This window comes from Pseudonaja textilis, chromosome 2 (genome assembly GCF_049901715.1).
Source record: "Pseudonaja textilis isolate UNSWEBS1 chromosome 2, rPseTex1.2, whole genome shotgun sequence".
In the NCBI taxonomy this organism is placed as follows: Eukaryota; Metazoa; Chordata; class Lepidosauria; order Squamata; family Elapidae; genus Pseudonaja; species Pseudonaja textilis.
Genome location: NC_141991.1, coordinates 76,949,109 through 76,969,377, shown reverse-complemented (window position 1 = coordinate 76,969,377; position 20,269 = coordinate 76,949,109). Strand labels below are relative to the sequence as shown.

The window sequence follows — 20,269 nt, the reverse complement described above, 5'->3', positions numbered from 1 at the left end:
TTCTCCTGAAAAAGCTTCAAAAACCTTGAAGCTGCTTAACGGAATTGATGGCATAGCAAAGTTCAATGGAAGCAAAAATGGGAAGGATGCCCAAATTTCAGAGACAGAATCAGAGTGGTGGTATAGTACCCTGGATTAGAAATGGAAAGGAAATATAAAAAAAATAATGGAAAAAGTAAAAGAAAACATGGAATACCTGTCATATCGGAAGAATATTAACTAAATGTATAGTTTCATGATAAAATATTGTTTAATTTCTTAAATCGTGGAACAAAGTATAAATTCAGTCTTACATTTCTAGCACACAAGAGCTGTAATTACACAATTGTGTCACAAGAGGGAGATGAGTACCACAATACAATTTGGATAAAAAAATAGTTTCAATCAGTTTTTTTTTAAAGGAGGCAGGTGTAATGGACTAGCATGTCCTATTTGTTTGATAACTGTTTTCCTAATTACATTCTTGAAATTTTGCTGAAGAGTCTTATTTAAAAATGCCTACTTCTGAGTAGTATTCTGAGTGACATAAATCAATACTGCTTCAATTGCATTGGATTTTAACAATTATGCTCTCTCCCTGATCTGTATTTTTGCAGCTCACTATAACAATATTGTCCTAGTTAAGCATTATGCAAAACAGGAAGAGATTTATGCTAACAATCTTTTTTATTATCTTCTCCCAGAGACAGAGAGAAAGGGAGAGGGAGAGGGAGAGGGAGGGAGGGAGGAAGAGAGACAGAGAGAGAGGAAGGGAGAGAGAGAAAGGGAGGGAGGGAGGTACCAGAACATTTTCAGGACAGCTGAGCATTAAAAAATAAAATAAAACAAACTGGTGATTTAAATTGTGTATGTGTCTGTCCATGATCAACATCCTATTAACGCAGCTTTATTTCAAGCCTTTTATGTATTTGTAATCACCAGATCATTCATACAGTAATTCTTGACTTATGATCATTCATTAAGGGCCAAAGTTATGACAGTGCTGAACAGAGAATCTTATGATCAGTCGCCCCATTTATAATCATTACAATGTCCCTGCAGTCACATGATCAAAATCTGGACGCTTGGCAACCATCATGTCTTTACAATAGTTGCAGATCCCATTTACAACTTTCCTAGGGAGTTTCTGACAAGCAAAGTCTATGGAGGAAGCCGGATTTGCTTAAAAAAACATGTGATTAGCTGAACAACCCCTGCAAAAAATGTCATAAAATCAGGCACGGCACATTTAACAATCTCATTACTTAGGGACAGAAGTTCTCTTCTGTTCTGACAGAAGTTGTGGTTTTAAGTTGAGAACCATCTGTATTAGAAAAGAGAAAGTAAAGAAATAAAATATGCAGAGCTGCCAAGAACTTAAAGCATGGCTTCACTTTCTTTCCTGAAGAAACACAAATCCTTCTCAAATAGGAATTAAGATTTAGTATAAACCAGATACATCCATGCTTGATTTTCAATCCACAGCGAGGGAACCATAACTGCCTTCTCTCATTCCAGCATCCAATTTGCAAAGCCTAAAAAGAGGAATGTATTATAAATCTCCCTCAATTTATTTTTTTCCTTCTTCTTTTCTTCCCAGTTCCTATTCTTTGCAGTGGTAATTCTGCATATAAATGTTATGCATTAAGTGGAATAGACTGCTGGGAGGACAAAGCCACACTTACATGTCACATATCCAAATAACCAGCATCCCAAAGTACTGTGTTCCCCTGTATGGTGGAGCCTGCATCATGGTTATGTCAATAGTTGTGGGTGGATAGTTTTTCCTTAGCCGCTATAGATGCTATTTATGATTTTATTTTACTGTTTTTAAATCTTGCTTTAAGTATTGTTAGTTGCCCAGAGTTGGTTATTTGAGATGGATGTCCGCATAAATTACTCAAACTAATAAAGTGAGCTAGCTTTGGATTTAATGTGAGGAATTTGTTTATTCAGCTTTCATGGTTTCCTATAGTATAAATCACAAGTTTGGGCAGTCACAAAACATCATGCTTTCTAGGTTCTGCTAGATGACAACATCTGAGGGAAGGAATACGGAGCCTATTCATCCTATCTGATCTAGTGGAACAAGCAGAAATCTTCAGGAAGCGGCAGTCCTGACAATAACCTGCCCCTGTGACATTTAGAACTTTAAAAGTGATAACCAGCATCTTTAATTGCACTCAGAGAAAAAGTGGCAGCCAGAGAAGTTTGCACAGCAGTGGTACATTAGGGGAAAACCATGTTGTGTCCAAAGGTTTGTCACCATGTTCTGGATCAACTGTAATTTTTATATTGTTTTCATACATACATATCCTATGTATTGTAAATAAGCTCCTAACATGAACTTGGGGCTTCATTTGGGATTTTAACATTCGCAATCTTATGTTCTTTGTGAAATGTACATAACACCCAACTAGGAATATCCCCAGATCTTTTTTTATTTCATTTTGAGAAAGCAAGTTAAACACCTTCATCTTTAAGTTACAAATCTCAACACTACACAAGATTAAGAATTTTTTCCCCCTCAACTCTCTATTGAGGACCTTCTACTTTAATGCAACTGGATGGAATCTGCATTTGGATTCTTAATATTCCAGAGATGAATAAAATCTGCCCCAAAATGGAACGATATATTCTAATTTGCAAAAGATAATTTGAACTTTTTCTCTATTGGAACAGCCAATTTAAAGATAACGAATCTGAAGCAGAGAAAACTTCAAAGGAACTTTGAAGTTATTCAGGTTTTCCCATAGTGGTGAAACGTCTAACTGGTCTTCATCCCTCATTGCCAAGCAGTTTAACAACATATTGGAATTGAAGTGAAATTGAAGACTGGCTAGCAAACCTATCTGATAATAAAAGAGCCAGCAAAAGGGGCAGCATCAGATAAGTATCTTGCAAAGATCAATGGCACAATGTTAAAATATACAGCTACTGGCCAGTGGTAATAAATTGGGAGAGGTTAATATCCAAAGAGGAATCTTTCATTGAGATTCATTATCAACCTGACTGTTTGCATTACATTGATTTCTCTGTCAATAATACCAAACAAACCAGGCCATAGCTCTCAAACACCAAAAACATCTTCCTGGCTATCTCACCTCCTTTACATGGTCAGTCTGGAGCTGTATGGAAAAACACCATCTGAAATAGTATCACTACTCAACATGGCCCATACATAAAGCCAAAATGTTGCAATGAAGTTTGGACTGGACAAATGTGCTACTTGTCAGTGTTCCAGAAAACAAACTCCAACTCCAAAACCCTTGAGACAGGCATTTTCTCAAAGTTCCATTTTATTAGAATTGTATAGTGGCACATCTGGGAAACCCCAAATCTGAGAGTTCTGGGTTTTTCCTCAGTAATTGAAAATCAAAGACTTGTCTCCTGCATCCCTCAGTCCATCACATGGCCCCATCTATTCATCTGTCCCAACTTAAGACATTCCTCTAACCACTCCTTGACCAGGTGCAGGATGACATGACCTTGACTGAAAAGAAGAATGCTATGATGTCTAACTACATACACTCTATGAAATCCCCCCTCTCAGTTTCCCAGGCACAGGAATGTGGCAGCATGGAAGCTTCTGATGCTAATATGGCTTCCAAGACTGACACCATTCTTATAATCATTAGAGGAAAAAAAAACAGTGAAAACTGAAGGAATCCAGATGTCCTATAGAAATAACATCAAGAGTCAGGATGAAGACAATCACTATAAATACCCAGGCATATTTCAAGCTGACAACATCAAGCACGCTGAAGTCCAGGAGAAGGTTCAAAGTGATTACATCATGAGAGTGAAGAAGATCTTAAATCCAAACTCAGTGGAGGAAATACCATAAAACTGGGCAATTGTAGTCATTGGATACACACTTGGAACGGTGGATTGGATTCGAGCAGATTAGAAGTCCTAGATAGGAAGACTAGAAAAATAATGATAATGAATCATGCCCTTCCTCTATATAACAATGCTGACAGCTTATTAAGGAGCATTGTTGGGTGTGGAATGTTGCAAGTACATCACATGGCTGAAAAATGAAAAAGGGCATTAGAAGAATATCTGAAGGACAATGAAGAAGGCACACTGAAGATGGTACACCCTGAAGGCTTACTGAATACTGATGAGACCAACTAGCCTGCAAGAAAGACCAAATGAGGAATAAAAATATGACATGGCAAGGCAAAGTATTATATGGCAAGGACACACACACTCACATACACTCACACATGCACACACAAACACACAATGCCTAGCAGGCAAAGCAGATAACAAGAAGACCTGGCAATGGCTCACAGAAGTTGAGTTGAAGAAACAGAGAGAAGGACTAATTCTGGCTGCACAAGAACAAATTTGTCTTAAGAACAAATGCATACAAAGACAGAGTTGAGAAGACAGCATAAGACTGACAATGTACCTGGTCAAAGAAACAGTGAACCATCTTGTTAGCTGCTTGCAAATAAATTGCACAGACAACAGGATGAGAAAGTAGCAACAATGTTGCATTTGAACATCTGCAAAAACTACTGTCTACTTGGAAGCAAGAATTGCTGGAACTACAAAACAGACAAAGTAATAGGAATTGAAAAAGCGAAAGGGCTCTGGGACTTTAGAATTCAAAAAGACAAGCACCAGCCACATAACATTTTGGATTTAACAATTCTCCATAAGAAAGACAAAAAAGTTTGAATATTGAATGCAGCACTACCTGGAGACAGCAGAAGAGAAGAGAAAGAACTGGAAGAGAAAGAACTGGAGAAAATTGCACAATCTAAAGACCTGCAAACAGAAGTAAAGTGACTATGGCCAAAGAAAGCAAAGATAGTGTCAATAGTAGTAAACATCTTGGGTACAATCACAAAGCATCTGGAGTATCATTTGAACATCATTGCCACTGGCAAAATCATCTTCAGTCAAATGCAACAGGCAGTTCCAGTTGGAACAGCTTGCCTCTACCTTTAGCACCATCAGACCCACCAGCACCACCAGGCAACATGTGCCTACCTCAGATTCCTTGGTATGAAGGACTCCATAGGTGGATAAAAATACTAAATTCGGTCTAAAGATCTGGCTGGCTGCGTGACCAATCATCACCGTAATTTTGCCATGTTAATCACAGTTTGAAAATAATTAAGAAAGAATGCTTTCTTACCATATGTGAAGTAGGCAACCTGAGGAGGAAGGGTGACATTACTGAGGTCATTGTCTTGGACAAAGAGATCCACATATTGTTGTGCTTCTGTGGCTTTGAGAAAAGCCATAAATCTGGCAGTAAAGGAAGCTACAAAAATAGACAGCATCCCAAAATCCAACAAGTTCCAAAGATGCATGACATATTCACGGGGGCCTTCTTCCCAGATTTCTTTGCATTCAGACCATATCATTCCTATAGTGGCATACAAACACAATCAGTACACAATCAGTAATAGCTCACATGATTTTTTTCTTCAGCTTTTTTACCATACATTATATGCATCAATATTAAGTGTGGCATTAAATATACACACAAATTTTATTCCATTTGTATTCTCAGTCTTTTTTCCAACAGCAGTTCTTTTTATTTTGACCTAACAAACTTATGCAAAAGTAAGAATTATAGATACTTTAAATCACCAATAAGCTTCAGGCTCGAGCTGGGATTTGAATACCTCTTTGTTCTTCTAATCACTCTATTACACTACAGTGTCTTTCTTCTTGCCTTTTTCCCCAGATAACCCAGTATTAAAACAATATTCCTTGGACCCCTCACTTCAACATGGATTTTCTTAGAATGCAAAATATAGCAGCAAGAGAAATTTATATTATGTCCCAGAAACTGTTACAAAACTCTGAAAATCAAGGATAGCCAGTATAACGAATGCAGTAATATACTGATATATTGGAGTTGCAATCAAGATTGACAATTTTCATAAGGACCAGGAATATGTATAAGTCAATAATAGGTTAGCCAAGGTGTAAATAGGGCAGATAATACTATTCTCCACATTATAATGAGCATTGCCATTTAGATCATTATTATTACTAACCTCATTATCCTGCTTATTATTTTGTGACCAGTTCTATTTTTCGTAGTTATATTATCATACATAATCAGTAGTTTCATGTTTGAATAATAGCCATTGTTACTGTTTCTGTATATATCTCCAGCTGCTCCCATGTTATTTATTTCCAAACTCTTGGTCTATTATCTTTTATTACAATGGAGACAAGAAGCCACAGTATCTCCAGTTGAATGCTCTAGGCTCTACTGTGTTTCACAGTTGAAAGAAACTGTGATTTAGAAAGAGAGATATCATTCCAACTTTGGAGGACTTTATTTAATTTATTTTGAAAGTTTTCTCCAAAAATGTATCTATCCTCTCCTGTCAAATTAAGGTCATTGCAGGCAGGCTTTAATTCTTTAGGAAGGGCTGTCACATCCACTGTAAAAGAAATCTGCATTATCAATAAAGCAAAATATTAGTAACTCAAGATTGGTGCTCTCTCATCTTTGTTGTTTCCTTGAAGATGTTTCATTACCCAAACTAGGCCACATTATCAATGCTAGTAATGTTCAACTAGAACTGATGATGTTACCTAGTTTGGATAGTGACACACTTGCAAGGAAACAACCAAGCTCACAGACCATGAAGGACCTTTCAAGTCATCATTATTTCCCATACTGTAGTACATCCTGAGGACTGAGGTTGAGAATGGCTTATTCATATTTACTTGATGCAGCCAAGGCAGGGATGAGATGCCACCCAGGGTCTTTCTGATTTGTAGCTCAGTCTCTCTCCACTATGCTACCTTCAAATCATTCCTTGATACTTCCTAGCAGTAGAATTATCTGGAACATACAAGAGTTCCTTTGAAGCTCAGCTGAAGAGCTGCAGTAGATAATTCAGAACATATATTTTGTTCAAGTCTGAATTTTCCCCCATCTGGTACTAATAAGCTTTTTTGTCCCAGAGCCCTGCCAACCATGCCAAAAGAAAAAATAAGAACGGTCATTTTGAAAAAGCCACCACTTCCACCATTTGAAGGATTATGGTAGAGCAACTGTCTGGAGAGTTGTCTGAGAAAGATCTTTGAATTTACTTCAACTCATTATTGACCATTGTCTTATTCTGAGTAACTGTTTGATATTTTGGGAGGAATATTACTTAGCTGACCTAAACTTTATTAGTTTCTTTTATGGAAAAGAACCAAAAAGTTAATATTTTATATTTCTACCTCAAGTAATTTCCTCACAGTTGGGAATAGGCATCCACATGCCTCTTCCTTGCGTACACACATTGCTCAATACAATGTCTCAAATTTGGTATTTATAAGGATCACAGCAAAATCAATTAAACCCAGATCACAGATTAAAGAATGGCTGCTTAAAACTCCTGATACACATTTCCATTCATAGCAATTTAGCTTGCCTATAAATTTTACCAAAATTTACAGCCAATTATGTTTTCACCCATTACAAGTTATGGGAGAAATTAAATTCTGTTTTCTAAATCTTGCTCTGATATAATGGGATTGCATTATATCTGAAATTACCTGAATGAGTTTTTGAACCATTTCTAAAGCTTTGGATTAAGCCTCTAATTCAGATTGGACACACTTTCTTGTAGTTATTTACTGTTCACTCATTGCAAACTTTACAGTGTGAAATGTTTTATGATCAAAAGAAAAGCTTACAGACCAAAAATGCATTTCTCATTCAAGTTTATTTCATTCTGTTCAGTTCTGAAAAATTGCTTTAGAAAATCATTTTTAATTCACTTCAGAATGTTAAAAAAATACAGCAAGAATGTACCGCTGATATCTTCTGTACAGAGAAGGAAGACAATTTGACTTAGAGACAAAAAAAAGAAAAGAATATATGCTGTATATTGTGGTTATAGCCAATAAAAGTTTTTTCTAAATAATAAATTCCCTGAAAACATTTTAATTTGATTTGTTAAAAAAATAAATAATCTGTACTGCTATTCATATTTCATTCTCTAAAAATATAATATCTCACTTCTGTTTAACTGGTAGCTGCATGAATGTATTATTTTATTTACGTTTCAGTTTGTGTATCTAATAGTTGGAGATAAGGTTAGTGTCAGTCCTTGAAAAATAATTCTCAGTTTAGAGCAGCAGAGGGTAGCATGTGGACTTCCAGATGTTGAATTACATCTCTTTGCAATTGGCTATGCTAGGTGGGGCTGCTGGGAATTGTAATTCCCCACATCTGGAAGCTACTTGTTCCTCCTCCCAGCTGAAATGTATGAGATAATTTCTTAATACTACTTCGTGTGAACAGTTCAGATCAGGAGACTATTACAGTGACATAACCAGTTGGAGCTTATTCCAACCACCTAATGGCATTCAATAATACATGGCAGTATTTAAAAAGAAATATCTGGTCTGAATGTTCTCATGATTGCTTTATCGCAGATGGTTGTAGTAGGGAAACCCATGCAGGGGATTATTTGTCTTGTGACTCTCTTAGTTTGGAATAATAACATAGCAAAAGTAGCAGCAACCAAAAGGGGATTTCTAAGTCAGTCAGTTCAGGTTCATCAACCCTTCAGCTCAGGTTTGTTATCTGATATTACAATACAGATTTTCAAATTTTTACCATAAAATTTGGTAGGATTCGTGCACAGAATGAAGCACTATGGAAATATGAGACATATGGTAGCCATAGTAATATAAGCCTTTTTCCTCCAGTCAAAGTAGGTGGGTATTTTTGGCTCCTCCAAAGAGTGACTTTGAGAGAGGAAGGGAGAAGAGCCCAGCAAATATTTCTAGAAAAGCTGGATCTACAAGTTATTATAGATCAGTAATAATTTGCAGCTCTCTACTAGATCTGTGGGTAAATAGTATACCATAGTAAAAGAAAATGATTTCAATTCAACTTACCTAAAACCCATTTCATGATTAGCATTTCTGTCCATGAAAATTGTGTTGTTTTCACTCTAAATATTTGTTTGGGGTGATCCATAGCAGTTTCATTGGGAAGCAGCTTTACACCTTCAAATCTGTCAGAAGCATTCACTACTAGCAGTCCAAGAAAAATTGTAAAAGAAACAGCATGTGCCACAAACTTCATAAAGGGGCTCCGGAGTGTCCGTCCCAGCTGAAACCAAAAATAACCATAAGTTCTTTTCCCCTCCCCTGTCCTTTTCCCATGTTTCTAGCTTTTATTTATTTAAAATTCAAAAGTTTTTTTTACTTGGCTTAGGCATTTCACTTATAAGCCATTTTATAAGACATATATCAGAGGGTTTTAATCAATATGGTTAAGAATTTTAAAGTGTTTCGAACATGGAAAACGTGTAAATAGGCTAAAGAATAAGATAACTTTAATGTTCCCAAGAACAAAAGCACTTCTATTATTTTCATCCAATTACACTCCAAGTGAGTAGCTGAGAAATGAAATAAAGGCTTCTCTCATAGCTCTCTTGTGACACTTTTTGATAAAACTACATACAACTCAAACTCTCTCTGAGGGCCAACTCTCTGTATATTTTAACTAAGATTTCTAGAAAGGCTGGATTGATTCCAATTGATTTGGAAAAATGGAATTTAGTATAAGAATCTTGCAGATTTTCAGTTCTGATGGTTTATTTCCCTGGGATTGTTTTTACATTCCCAAACAAACATTGTGGTAGATGGAAATTGCACTCACATTTAAAAAATATGCAAGTTAATTGAGATAGCTCTTCCAACTTTATTTAGTCTTTCAAGAAAAGGAAGGCATGCAGAACATGGCTTCTGAAATGCTTAATCACTTTCTTATAAGCAGAGGGCATAGGAGGTTTCAGTATTTTCTGCTGGGTAAGAAAGTATTATTTCAGTGTTCATTTAGGTATTCCTATTCTTCCTTGATGTTGGGCCTGCCTATATTTACACGTGTATAGCTGCCGATATCACAATCCAATTCTGTGCAGCTCACAACACAATAAAAACAGCAAAACAAAGTAAAAACTAAAATCAACACACATCTTGCCGATCTCCAGTTTCATTTCACCCCAATGCTTGTGGGGGAAGGATCAATATATATGTAGATATGTATGCTGGGAAGCCCAGGACAGGCTACATCTGCTTTATTTAGGCCTAGGAGGGAAAAAAAATCAAAAGGACTTAGGATAGAGCAGTGACATTTGAAGCCTGGCAGCCGCTTCTTCCATTGGGGAATTTTGGGGGGGCTGGGAGGGGGCAGAATAAAAATTTCTTCATGCTGAGCCACAAACCTTTTTGAACTCAAGCTTTTGCTGGCTTCTCTCTCCTTCCCCATAATACCAATACTTGGACTTATATACATATACTAAGTAGCAATATTTAGACTTATACACTGCTTTACAAAGCTTTACAGCCCTCTCTAAACTGTTTAAAGAGTCAGCCTATTGCCCCCAACAATCTGGGTCCTCATTTTGCCAACCTCAGAAGGATGGAAGGCTGAGTCAACCTTAAGGTGGTGAGAATTGAATTGCCAAACTGCTGGCAGCCAGCAATCAGCTGAAGTAGCCTGCAATACTGCATTCTAACCACTGTGCCACTGATCGAGTTCTGTTTTTAGAAGGTTTTCCTGATGATGCAAAAATCACCAAGAAGTTTTATCATGATTAAATTTTAGACCAGGACTAGTAAGACCCAGATAGATTAAAGCCCACATAAAGCCATGAAATCACTAGTTACTGGGCTTATTTCCATCTTTCAGTTCAATCCATTTTATGGAAATAAAACTGGAGAAGAGAACACTTCTTAAGTTAACTTGAGCTCCTGAAGGAAAGAAAGAGTAGAAAACTAACAATTTATTGTAGTTAACGAATTTCTGAAACCTGGGGAACTTACAACAGACTTTTTTTTTCCTTTCCCAGACCTTTTTTTTTTTTTTTTGTAATAACTAGGAAATATTCATCATTGCTTTTTCAGATGTTGTCATTGATATGGGAAAATAAAGTTTTTATATCACGAACCCAATGATGTTGCAAGGGTACCAGACTTTCTAAAAGCTCAACAAAGCTGGAAAAATATCTTCGATACCCATTACATTTCTGAAAGACAATCTCTAATTTTTCTTCTAATTTTTTTAAGACTCAGTGTCAGTTTGGACTTTGCTTGTAGTTAGATTTGTGAAATATGGATTTGGCTGAAATGAAATCAGCCCTTCCACCCCAAAATCCATTCCTGAAATGGATTTTTTGTTAACTTACATCCCAAGTGAAAAGCAAAACATTGAGCAGAAAATTAAGAGTTTTTCCTGCCCATAGCTTTTCTCTCTTAAATCCTTTTTCCAAGGCATTTTCTCTTCAGCCCAACTTAAATACTATATCAGAACTGTGACTACTTGAAGGAAAAAGAAAAAAAATGGGAAAAAGACCTGATAGACATCTAATCACAGAGAAGAAGATTAGACACTTTTCTCACATGAGGCTCCTTTTCACTGTTAAATCTGATTGTATTCTGGGTGTTATATATAACAGAGCTCTGTATTGTTCTATTTTGGCTTTACGTTCTTGCCCAATGGTTCACATCAAGAGAAGGAGAATTGGAAAATGTCTATTGGGGAAAAAAAAACTTCTGAATGACACAGTAAGGAACTACTATTGTTTACAAAAAGTTGTTTTTTAAAAAACCTTGTTAGATCTGGGGAGAATTTTCAATAACCAAGATGACATTAAAAGTATAGAGTGTTCTTACATTTAAAGAACATTTTTATCCTAATTATTTTAATGCCTCTGTACTCACTTTAATCATATATACACATAACAACTTTGAAGTCCTCGGTTCTTTTTAAAGCTAAATAGCGAAATACATTTGTTAAGTCTGAAATTCAATTTATATAATGCTTGTTTAGCAAGTTCACAAAGTGTCAGAATAACACTTTGCATCTTCATACAACAAGAAAATATATGCTTGGATATGTTCAGACTATTTACAGAAAGAGATGTTAAGAAAAGTTTAGAAAACATGAGCATTATACTCAGATTGTGTCTATTTGATAAAGGAACAATTGCCCATTTCCATTCAAAGAAATATATAACATTTTTCAAATATTCTTCACCAACCTACAATGGGTAAAATCTCACACTTGGTCTCCACTTACCCCGCTAGATGTGTTGGTTTAGCAAAGCTTTTTAAAATAAAAATAAAACTGCTATAATAATAAAAAGAAGAAATTGGGATGTTATTCATAATGATGGTAATCTGAAGTCATAATTTTTCATAACATTCAGGCAGTGTGGGTTTTTTAAAATATTTTTTTTAAAAAAGCATTGAAATGAATATTTCAATTTTTGTGCATTTAGAATCTAACTGAAACTTAATTGATATGTGTAAGTTTTGTAGGAATTTTCCAAGACCACTTTGTTTCAAGTGGGCAACTACTCTGGAGTATAAAACTAACATCCAGACATTTCACAGCTTGTCCTGTAAGATCATGAATTAAGTGATTCCTATTTGTTTTACCTATCAGCATTCAGTGGATTAAAGCATATTGGGGGTAAAACATCTTCCTAGACTTTTTGATCTCTTAACTGAGCTTTAAATGAGACTCAGTTTGGTTAAATTATCCTCCAATACATAGGCAGGTTCCCTCAGTATATTTGACAAATTATCCAATTAACCATTCAATAAATATCCTTGTGTTTGTGCTACCTGCCAACTCTTACCAAAAGTTTCGTAAGCCAAACAGTAACATATTCACATCTAACCCAGCAAGGAGTGAGATTCTTTTGTTTTTTTTAAGAATCAGAGGACTCCAGAACCAATACTTAGATAACTAAAAAAATCCTATACAGTTCCAATTAGTTTAGGGAGGTAGGGAGGACAGAAGGTAATCCTGAGATAATCCTGATCCTGAGAAGGAGCAGACAGACATTTTATAAGACCAATTGATTCCATCTTCCCACCGGACATTTGTGGCTATGGTACATAAGAATGCAAAAATGCTTCCCCATCAATTAAAAGTAATGGCTTTGTAAAAGAAAAAAATAGCATTCTTTGCTGCAAACAGTGTAGGAATAGAATACAATGTGTTTTTAATATTTTTTTCCTAATATTGATAAAAGTTGCCTAAGTGCCTACCTTAGAAATGAAACATCTATGGATTGGGCTATTAAATTAATAGAAATTCAACCTGCCCTCAGCAGTGAGATTAGAAGTACATTCAATATTACTGGGGAAAAAAAATCTTGAGTGAACATAGAAGCAAATGAATTCTTTTTAATAAAATTTCCTTTCTCTGCCAATGTCAAAATTTCATATTCAATCAACATTGCATCAATATTTTATTTCCAAGCATTCCTTGGAATGATAGCTTTCAAAGATTCATTTCAAAATGTCATTGATAGCTATAAATAATGCAGATTCTCAGAATTTTTGAATCACATTGAGAGAAGAAGAGACTGTGAAAGAGGGATTAACTTGAAGATGTTGATGCTTCCGCTGAAATTTTTTCAACATCCTCTCCAAAAATAGGAAGGTTGCTGGTTTTTAAACTGTGAGTGGGGTTGGAGATGCATATCATCTGTGTATTTGACTAGCATTGTTGTCAGACAGGGACATTGATGACAGAAATAGCATTGTAGAAAGGCAACATAACTGGAGTAGACCAAGTTGGGAAAATATACTCTAGAAGTTTATAAACCCACCAACGCTGATCTATTCCTATGTAACTGCTCTCTTAAATATAATGCATGAAGCAAACTTAAAAAGTAGTAAAGGGTTTCCCTGTCCAGTCATGTCCAACTCTAGGAGGCAGGGCTCATCTATGTTTCTTAGACAAGGGAGCCAGTGTTGACTGAAAACACACCCATGGCCATGTGGCCAACATAACTATATGCCAAGGTGCATAGAATGCTGTTACCTTCCCACCAAAATGGTACCTATTCATTCAGTGGTATTTGCAGGCTAAATGGGCAGGCACTGGGGCAAGTAACGGAGCTCACTCTGTCATGCAGCCCTTGGGTCTCAAACCTGGGCTGTCAGCTTGTCACCTTATCTTTAACCATTGAGTCATTATGACCCTTAAAAAGTAATAGAATAGAATAGAGTTGGAAGGGACCTTGGAAGTCTTCTAGTCCAGGCCTCAAGCAGGAGAACCTATACCATTCAGATAAGTGACTGTGTAGTCTCTTCTTAAAAACCTCCAGTGATGAGGACCCACAATTTCTGAAGGCAAGCTGTTCCACTGGTCAATTGTCCTCACTGTTAGGAAACTTTTTCTTAATTCCAGGTTGCTTTTCTCTTTGATTAATTTCTAAGCATTGTTTCCTGTCCTGCCCTCTGGTGTTTTGGAGAATAATCTGACCCCCTCTTCTTTGTGGCAGCCCTTCAAATACTGAAAAATTGCTATCATGTCAGCATTCTAACATGCTTCTTCTTTTCTTTAGACTAACCAAACCGAAAACCTTTATTTAATAGTAAAGAAGTAATCCAAATCTCATCCGATAGTGTGGAAATAATGGTAGTGAACTGAATGTGGCAGAAAGTCTTCTAGTGAAAAATGCTTCAGCATCAAGAAAAGCACAGGTAGCTGTGCTGTGCTTGGTTTATGTGTAGGGGCATTTGGCAAAATTATTACCTTTTAAAAGCAGAATTATTAGATTCCAAAGCCAGAGCTTTTGGCAATATCTCTACTGCTTGAATTAAAGCCTGGTTAAAATTAAAATTTTGTATCATATTGCATGTAGTTTGTTTACTGATAGACCCAGTATTCTACCCTTCCAGTTAGGTTTTAGAAGTTAGGCTTTGGGAAGAAAAAATCTTAATGAATGCTACAAATAAGAAGATGTGTTTTTCTGGCGGTAGAATTTCCCCTATCCAAAAGAAAGAAAATGAGAGAAACCAACTTCTTTAGTTACTTTCAGAAATACCAGCTGCTTAGAAGCAACGTTCAAAAGAGTTAAATGTCATTCAGTGTCAATTCAAAAGCCTGATGATGTCTGTGAGGATGGCTTTTTAATGTGTTCAAAGGTTATTACAGCTTCCCTGAACTAGCCCCAGCTTTGAATGAATGCTAGAATTTGATGGAGCTTTGGTCAAATCACTCTTTGAAACAGATTTGGGCTTCAAAGTAAGGAAAGCAAATAATTCTGCAGCCTTTCTAAACATTTTGCAAATTCTTGGGTCAAATCTGATATTTAAGATCGGCATGACTTAATATTCTAGGATTAATCTCTAGACATCCAGGAAATGATGCCAGACTAATACGCACAGAACTAAACATTTACTATTTTTAACAAGGCTATGCGAATGTCATTTTCCTGCCAGCTTCTTTCTTTGTAGTGTGCCTATGCTAACTAACTAATACTATCAGCAAGCTGATGATGGATATGTGTTCATCCTAAGCAGAACTCGGCTACTGATGAATTACCTCAGCTGGAAGTTGATCCCAAGCTTTCACTACTCTTTCTGTAAAGAAATACTTTTATTTTGAATTTCCTCTTACCACTTTTTGTTACCTATTTTGTTACCTTTGTTACAGTTTATTTTTTTAAATTTTTAAATCATTGTAAACATTGATGTAAACCAATTAAGATAATTGTGAATTCATTTCAGACAATCTAGGCCAGGGCTGTCAAACTCCTGGCCTGCGGGTCGGATGTGTCAAGCTCTGGCCATGCCCATGCCCGGTTTAGCGAAGGGGAAAAATGTCCCAATATGTCAGAAGGTGCTGCTATGATGACATGAGTATGCCACCCCTGATCTAGGCTCTTTGGCAGACAATATGAAGGTTGCTATACCACCCAGATCACATTCCTACTACCTCGGTCTTAAAAAAGATGCACCAGGAATATTGTTTTAAAAATTACAGTCAAGCCATTGAAGGTAGCCTGTTGAAATTGGGTAATGCTAAGTCCCTCTAAAGCAGGGTGTCAAATTCAAGACCCGAGGGTTGGATCTGGCATGAGTAGTCCCCCAGACTTCGTTTTCTCTGGCAGAGGGCTACGGGAGTCCATTGCAATTGAAAATAGAGTGAGTGACATCAAGCTAGCCACACCCATGCTGGCCAAGCCCACCTGCCCCCCCCCAGGTCAAACACAACCCTGATACAGCCCTCAGTGAAATTCTGTTTGTCACCCCTGCTCTAAAGAGTTCACCATCCTGGTTAATTCCATCCAATAACATCCTCAAATAGAGCAATTATAGACATTTTGTTCCTTCTCCAAAATAGCCTATGGAAGAATATTTTAAAATTGAATCTTGAAGCATCTCAAATTGAATTTTGGCTCTCAGATCTTAGTATGCAAGCCTAAATTGTACCTTGTTCCCTTTGACTCTAAAATCTCCAGGATCATTAGAATCAGGACCAATATTTTTCTAGGCCTAACAATTATTGCCCTATTATTTTGTATTCTCTCCTGGAAGCAAAGGAGGTACTTGCCTATGGCAATGTAGTGCTCATAGGGAGATTTTTATAGCCTAGAAATGGGATAAAAAGAGGAAAAGAGTGTGTGCACCAATTTGGTATAGTGATTATGGCACTAGGCTAGAAAATGTGAGTTCTAGTTCTGCCACAGGTCACTGCTGGGTGACCTTGGGCAGTAACTCTCTCTAAGTCCTGAAATCAGGTAATGGCAAAACACTTCTGAAGTCTTGAAAATAGAAGGGAAATTGCTAGTCCAGTCACATGGAATCAACAACTGAAACACACACATACACCAAACTACACCAAACATACACCAAAATAGCCTTAATAACATTTAAAATAGGGCTGAGGACTGCATTAGAATTAATCAGAAATATGGGGCAATTGGGATATTTTTTAGCCTACACAAGATGGAAGTTCAAGGGCCTCTACAAAGCTTTGTCTCCGATTTGCAATGTGCAGTCTGACCATGCAAGATCAGAAAAATTCACTATTTATGTAAAAAGGAGATTTTTAAAAAATGACTTATGACACATTTTTACTTTCTAAAATCCTTTGGTAGGCTAGTGTCAGAAATAGAAAATTGGAGTCAGTGGTTTTACTGGAATACTTGTTGTTTCAATTAGCTCTTCCCTCTTCACAAAAATTGTTCAAGCTATTTGGCACAGTGAGCTCTGACTGTAAGATTTTTTCTTTACAAAATTCTATTCCCTCTGACAACAACCAGAAATTAAATGAGAAATTCTCAATGTTCAAATCCTGTTCAAAACTCTGAACTGAATTCAACTGAGTTAAAGATTTCCCAGTTAATACCTCTCAACCCTGTAAAGACATTTACACATGATGCCTAATAAATAATAAAACTGGCCAATGCAACCACTCTTTTGCTTTTTCTATTTTTGTTTTTCTACCTATCTTTTAAAAATTATTTTGTGGTTGCTCAATTGGTGCCTAATCCTGACTCACCCACTGAAAAGGTTGGTGCACTTTCTAGTAAGATAATGTTCATTCGTGATTAGACTGAAGATCTTGTCATTTGCATCAAGCCAGGGATATAGATAAATAATGATAAATAAACATGCACCTTAACCAGTCTGTACCTTACTGCAGGGAGCTATCCAGTATGCGATGGCGAGGAATGGAAGGCCTATGGAAACTCCAAACACAGCCAAGAATTTCACAGCAATTGACTGCTGGCGTAAGCCTGAGAGGTTCTCATACCACATGGTGAGCAATTGTTGCTGACAGTTGGGATGGGCAACAAACTGCAAGAGGAAAATAAAGGTAAGGGTAACTTGAAAAGGAGAAGAATTGTAAAAGTAAACAGTGCCCGCCCCCTCACAGCCTCTGGAGTAGAGATAAGACAAATGGTTGATAGTCAAAATGACAGAGTGAAGAAACAGACTTCATGAAAAACAGTAAGTGTTTCCAAAATGAGTGCAAAGAAAACTGATACATAAGCCTTAGCAATCTTTGGGGAGAAGGAAGATAGGAAGGAAGGAAGGAAGGAAGGAAGGAAGGAAGGAAGGAAGGAAGGAAGGAAGGAAGGGAGGAAGGACTACCCCAAATGTTTTTTCAAGGGGAAACTGGAATTTCTTGTCTTTTCTTTGAAGATATTTTGCTTCTCATCCAAGAAGCTTCTTCAGCTCTGACTGGATGGTGGGGATGAGAAATGAAATGTCTTCAGAGAAAAAGCAAGAAAGTCCAGTTACCTCCTGAAAAACACCTTTGGGACAACCATAACCTTGATGACTGAGAATCTCCATACACAGGAAGGAAGGAATAATTTTAATCTTTCAATTCAGTCGATGGAGACTTACTTCTTCAACTTCTTCTTCAGCTCTACATATCAATAACTTGAGCATTTTAAATTGCCATCTCTTACCATGTTCCCATCTAAGATATTAAATTGAGTAGCATTTTCTGTAGATTCTGTTCCCAGATGCAGCTTTGTTGCCTACTCCTGACTGAAACTTTCCGAATTATCTTCACTTAAAAGGTCCAGTGTGTAATTCTGAAACCAAATTGCTATTGTTTTCTTGGATACAATCACAAATCTAAATACAGATAAATACAGCCTGATTTTGCCACCTGCCTGTATTCATATTAATTATATGAGCAACAACAGCAAAGTCAAAAGAGTACAAAGAGAAAAATGGCAACGTAAATATAAAATTAGCAATATCAGTGGTAACAGCAGTAATAAGCACATATAATGTATCTTCAAAACTAGTGCAACACAGCAAAAGCGCTGAAACATTTTTTTTAAAAAATGTTTGAAATAATTAAAAATGGCATTGATCTAGTGCCAACATGCCTTAGTAGCATGGATGCCACTCATGAAGACCCTTTGGCAGCTTTAGATAGTCCAGAATGTGGTTGTTTGAGCCATTATGGGTATGCCACTGTGTGTCCATGTACCACCTCTGCTTCACAGTCTGTACCATAAGGCTTCTAAGTATGATTCAAGTTGCTGCTTGTCAGCTATAAGGACTTTTATGGCATAAGGGTCTGTTATCTGTAGGACCATCTTGTTCCTATGATCTTTGGCCATCTTGTAATAGATAGAGTCAGCATGGTTCAGGTCACATTTAACAAGCAATGCCATCTTATATTACTTGCTACTAGAACAGCATCCTCTTAGAAATCCGAACAGCCCTGACTCTTTTTTATTTTAGATGAACCCTAAAAATCTGGCTTTCTCCCTAGTAGTTGGGTTAAGAGAGGGTATGGGTTCAATGTGCATATGATTTTGAATTTGTCTGAACTTTTATGTTTTGAATCTGTATACCACCTGGAATTATTCCAAATGGATGGCCTACAAATGTGATAAATTAATACTTAAAAACAAATAAATGCTGACAAAGAATAGAGGGGAGCTACTTGTTGATTGAATTATCCTCAGGAGATAGAGATAGCAGTGTTTTGGATTTCCCGGTTAATTGTCAAGTGTAAATAGATCACAGGATGTACAGAGAAATCTGATGGCCCACAAAAAAATCATCAGACTATGAGGGTAAAGCACATAGAAGAGATATTTAGTATTTTAAAAGAAAAATACATATAGTTAGACCTCGACTTACAACCATTCACTCAGTGACCATTCAAAGTTACAACAGCATTGAAAAAAGTGATTTACAACCGGGCTTTGTACTTACAACCATAGCAACATCTTTACAGTCATGTGACCAGGATTTGGGCATTTGGTGACTGCCATGGACTTATGATGTTTGCAGGATCCTGTGGTTATGTGATTGCCATTTGTGACATTCCCAGATGGCTTCTGACAAAGTCAATGATTTTTGGTCTGAATGGTTATATATTGTGTGTAATATCTGTCTGCCAAAAATAATTTTGGAGAATGGGATTGGGAAGGAATCCCTGTGGATTTTACTCTCCTAGTCATTACTGACTATAGGGGGTGGTGTCATCTCCATTCTGAGGACATAAGCCAGCACTGTCCAAAAATATTTCCATTGTCATGAGGCCAGCATGACATTGTAGAGTGCTGTTTCCTCCCCACCGTAGTGGTACCTATTTAATCTACTCGCATTTGCGTGTTTTCGAACTGCTAGGTGGGCAGCAACTAAGCAAAGACAAGTTCTCACTTTGTTGCATAATGCTCAGTAATATTTGCCTGCCAATAGTAATTTTGGAGAAAGGGATTCAGAAATGCTATTTAATTTATGTCCTGTATTTAAGCTTCCAATGACATGAGACATCTGGCTGGCCAATTTGAGAATGGAAGAGAAGGGCTTTTAGTTTGATCTGCTTGTGTTCTCACATTCTTAATTGCTTGATATCAACCTATGGCTTCCTAATGATAAAATTACAGCAGCTTCACAAAAGAATTTTATTCCCTAAGATAAAAGCATGATTTCCCATGAAATGACTGCTTCCCAATGCAGCATATCATGTTCTCCTGATTGTTAATCATCTTTCAGC

At 36.7% G+C, this 20,269-nt stretch overlaps 1 protein-coding gene across 1 annotated transcript in view; it reads right to left on the bottom strand.

The window, feature by feature from the left end:
• Positions 1 to 20,269, bottom strand: part of TRPC7 (transient receptor potential cation channel subfamily C member 7) — a 130,168-nt gene that overhangs the window by 36,660 nt on the left and 73,239 nt on the right. Inside the window, exons 3-5 of the mRNA XM_087924357.1 lie at positions 17,425 to 17,589; positions 8,869 to 9,085; positions 5,135 to 5,368 (exon numbers count right to left, since the gene is read on the bottom strand). Coding sequence (XP_087780483.1) covers positions 5,135 to 5,368; positions 8,869 to 9,085; positions 17,425 to 17,589 — 616 coding nt within the window. The remainder of the gene's footprint in view (positions 1 to 5,134; positions 5,369 to 8,868; positions 9,086 to 17,424; positions 17,590 to 20,269) is intronic.